The sequence below is a fragment of the Brassica oleracea genome, chromosome C9, assembly GCF_000695525.1.
Source record: "Brassica oleracea var. oleracea cultivar TO1000 chromosome C9, BOL, whole genome shotgun sequence".
NCBI classification, from domain to species: Eukaryota; Viridiplantae; Streptophyta; class Magnoliopsida; order Brassicales; family Brassicaceae; genus Brassica; species Brassica oleracea.
In genome coordinates, this window is record NC_027756.1 from 31,338,538 (window position 1) to 31,342,370 (window position 3,833).

The following is a 3,833-nucleotide window of genomic DNA, read 5'->3' on the forward strand; positions in this document are numbered from 1 at the left end:
TGAAATTGCCTATTTTATCTAAGTTGTGATCTCATTTTTAAGGTTTAACTTGATCTTTTAAATTGTAGGCTGAGCAAACTGGATGTTCTATTCCAGACTTGCTTGGGGTTCTCGAGATCACTAAACGAAACCCGGATGGTTCTTTTGTTGATGGCAAATCTGAGCAGCTCTACAACGATGTGACATCTAAATTTCAGGAATTATCTCAGGCTGCTAGTGATGATCCCGAGAGCACTGGTTCTAGTGGCCTCTCTCCAATGGAAAAGAGCAAGATCTATTGTGAGGTAATTTATTACTGCTTTCAATCTCAAATTTTTTAAAGTCTTCTTTGATATTGATCCTTCTTTGATTTTTTATGCAGTTCGCTCCCCGCAAAAAGGGACGACTGTATGGAGTGGGTTCTCTAAATACATCTTTACGATCTGTTCCTGCTTCGTTTCCTTCTAGCAGTACTAGAGACCAATCTTTGGAGAAGATCATCTATGACCAAGCTCAAAAGATTGAGAGCCAGGGAAATGAAATTTCGAAGCTGTACAAGATCGTTCGTCATCTCGCTAGCAAAGACTCTACCGTGGCCGACATTCTCCAGTCTGAAGACGTGTCTTCTGCTTCTGGTGATGATGATGAATCTGATGCTATTTAGTTTGTTTTCTATCACTTTCTAATGACTTGAAACTTTTTTGTATGTGTTTGTGTAATGACTCTTGAATTTCTTTCTATTTTAGTAATATTTTTGCTAACTATTTAAATCTCTTCAGAATTTTATAAATGTATAATAATTTATAAAATTTCAAATTCTGCAGGAAAAAAATTAATTAATCGCAAATGACTTGCAAATTTGCGACGGAACAAGCCTCACAATTTTGCGACGGAATAAAACCCTTGCAAAATTGCGACGAAACTGTTAATTGCAAAATTGCGAGGAACAACTAAACCGTCGCAAATTTTTGCGAGGAAATCAGTTCCGTAGCAAATTTGCGAGGAATATCATTCCGTCGCAAATTTGCAAGGAATTTATTTCCGTCGCAAATTTGCGAGCGTTTTGCGAGTGATTTTCATTTGCGACGAGCGATTTGCGAGGGAACGTGGTTTCTCGCAAAACCCTCGCAATAAGCGATTTGCAACGGAATTGCGATGCAGTTTTCCCTTGCAACTGACGTGTTTTCTTGTAGTGAATACATTTAGAAGCGTATATTGCATTTGCATGTTTATTTTCATCTACAGGTATTGGAGCGATTCCTTTCGAATTTTGCAGCATTTGGAACAGATGTATGTCAAAAAACCGGAACAAGACACAACAAAGTAAGATGGGAGAGAATCATACCAGAATGAGCAGGAATGGCACCCCAGCCGCTAGCAACAACGAATTTTAGGATTTAGAGGCACAAAAATGACAGTTTTTATCCACTAGTATCTTACAAGGAAACCATTACAATCGTGTTACACAGCTCCTACACTTCATTGGATCATATCCGTTTAGTATCGTCGAGTATCTTTAAAATGTCTTCTCCACAGTTCATTGGATCATAGCCGTTTAGTGTTTAACACTTCGTATACCTATCTAATAACATTTAACTCACCATTACAATCTTCAGTTCAATTATCAAACCATGAATTGATATTTCAAATTTCTAACAATTTGAACCATATTAACATCTCATCCATCAACTTAGAACATTACGTTATAAAGAATTGAAACTTTTTATCTGTGTAAGTAGTTGCTTAAGCAAGGTCGTCCTTTTTTTTTTGTGCACAACTTAAGCAAGGTCGTCAAATCATTAAAGTTTAAAAGTAAAAAGAAAACTGAAAGGCAACATCTTAGAGGGGAAGAAAAGTACCAAATCCAAATCGCTGCGTGGGGAGTCCAACGTCAGATTCTTATTTGAAAACTTAATCTTTTCTATTTCTTTTACTAACATACAAATTGCAATTAGTTTTTTTCGTGACGGGGAATGCCATACTAAAGAATATATACAATAAAACAATAATACTTCCAAGTATTAATCTGTGTTTGTGACATCACTAAAACAAACAGCTTAATTATAAGCTTGGTTGAAAAAACTATATATCAATTTTACTCAAAATTCTAGAGATCAACTTTGTGGAATTTAAAGAAGAGTATATTTTTATCACAAAATATAATATTTTTGTTTTTATACAATATTCCCGGACTATAAGCGAGCTTTTCACAACTTGTATTATTCTCAAAAATATAGCTTTGCATTCAAATTCAGATTCAACAGGAATAGTCATCCAACAGATGAGTATAAATGCATTTCCTTAACGTCGAAACAATTATCTTTATTCTTTTAAAAGGGATACTAAGTGTAACTTTAGAGTATACAAGATTACATTATACATATAAAAGGAGTATAACATAAATGCTATTTCTAAATTCAAAGTCTGATCCTGGAAAGCTGAAGGTAAAAAATACAACAACTTTGGTTTGGCGGACTTTGTGATCTTTATTGCTCGACGGGAGAAAAGGAGAATTAAAAAGCAAAACCACCGGTCCAAAGATAAAGAAATTACAATATTAAAACTGAAATAATTCAAAATAAAGAAATGAGAGTAGAAAATTGAGTCAGACCAACATCTCATAACTTACTCGTTAAGTCTCTCTCTCAAACTTAAGTTGGGATCGACTGGTACTCTCTTTCAGTTTCACTTTTGTTTTTCTAAATATACTTTTTTTTATAAAAAATTTCTTATTTCTTACAATCATATTTCTTGTTTTTTTTTTTTTTACGTTGAACGGACATTCTATTACTCAATTTTGAAGTGGTCTGGGTAACTAGACCGGAATAGAATTGTTTAAAAGTTTATTCCATCCGGACATTATTATCTCACATGTTATTTCGCATGAGAAATTGTATGGACCAAGAATTGTCTGATTCCAAGATGATTTATTCTTACATTTATGATATATGTTCGATTCATAGCCTAGCCGTATATATACGTTTTCTTTTCCACCTATTTGTATAAAAAGGGTTTTTTGATCTATAAACTTTTTGCACGTAAAAGAATTTCGGTTACATTTTTGTTGTACATTTATCTTTAAACAAGAAAAGTTATTCCGACATTAGTATATCTTTCACTTGCTAGAGAAAACAAAACTGATCCCATTATATCTTGTATATATTTATATATATGCAGACTTCTAAAATACGGCGTACACAGTCATATATACGGTTCTTTACTGTTTGGATGGTGTACGGTAAATATAAGTTTTAAATTCTATAGTCCATTATAGGAAAATATGGCATTTATGGGGAGATTGTTTTTTTTTTCATTTTTTTGACAAAAAATAAAAAAAAAAGAATAGCCCCACAAATTTGTAAAAATATTTTATATAATCATTATTACAAAAATTGTCAAATATGACTCACAACTTGATTTCAAACATATATGTAAACTCAAACTTGAATCAAATGCAAAAGTAACCTAAAAAACTATTGAAATTACAACCAGCCCCTTGTGAACAAACAAAAAAAACCGAATTTTTTTTACGTTTCTAACCCCAGTAAGTCGTCTGTCGTCTGGTCTACTTCTTCTTGAAATAATTTAAAATTTTTGTAAAAAATATTTTGATAAATGAAAAATTGAAATCATATAATTAACATATGTTTTAAGAGATATAAATTAAGATATAACAAAATTTAATTGTTTTTAACATAGATGAGTGAAAGTAATGAGTCACGATATTCTTTGGTTTAGGTTTTGCTAACATATGTTGTAGTATTGTATGTGTTCTTAGGGTTAGATTTTGGAATGCATAAATGTTTTTTTGAAAACTTTAAAATTTACCTAAGTGTCTTTATTTCAGTGTATAG

The 3,833-nt window shown here is 32.1% G+C and overlaps 1 protein-coding gene across 1 annotated transcript in view; it reads left to right on the forward strand.

Moving 5' to 3' along the window:
• The window catches only part of LOC106314786, a 4,010-nt gene extending 3,367 nt beyond the window's left edge, over positions 1–643 (forward strand). The window contains exons 3-4 of the mRNA XM_013752606.1: positions 69–284; positions 362–643. Coding sequence (XP_013608060.1) covers positions 69–284; positions 362–643 — 498 coding nt within the window. The remainder of the gene's footprint in view (positions 1–68; positions 285–361) is intronic.
• Positions 644–3,833: the final 3,190 nt, after the last annotated feature.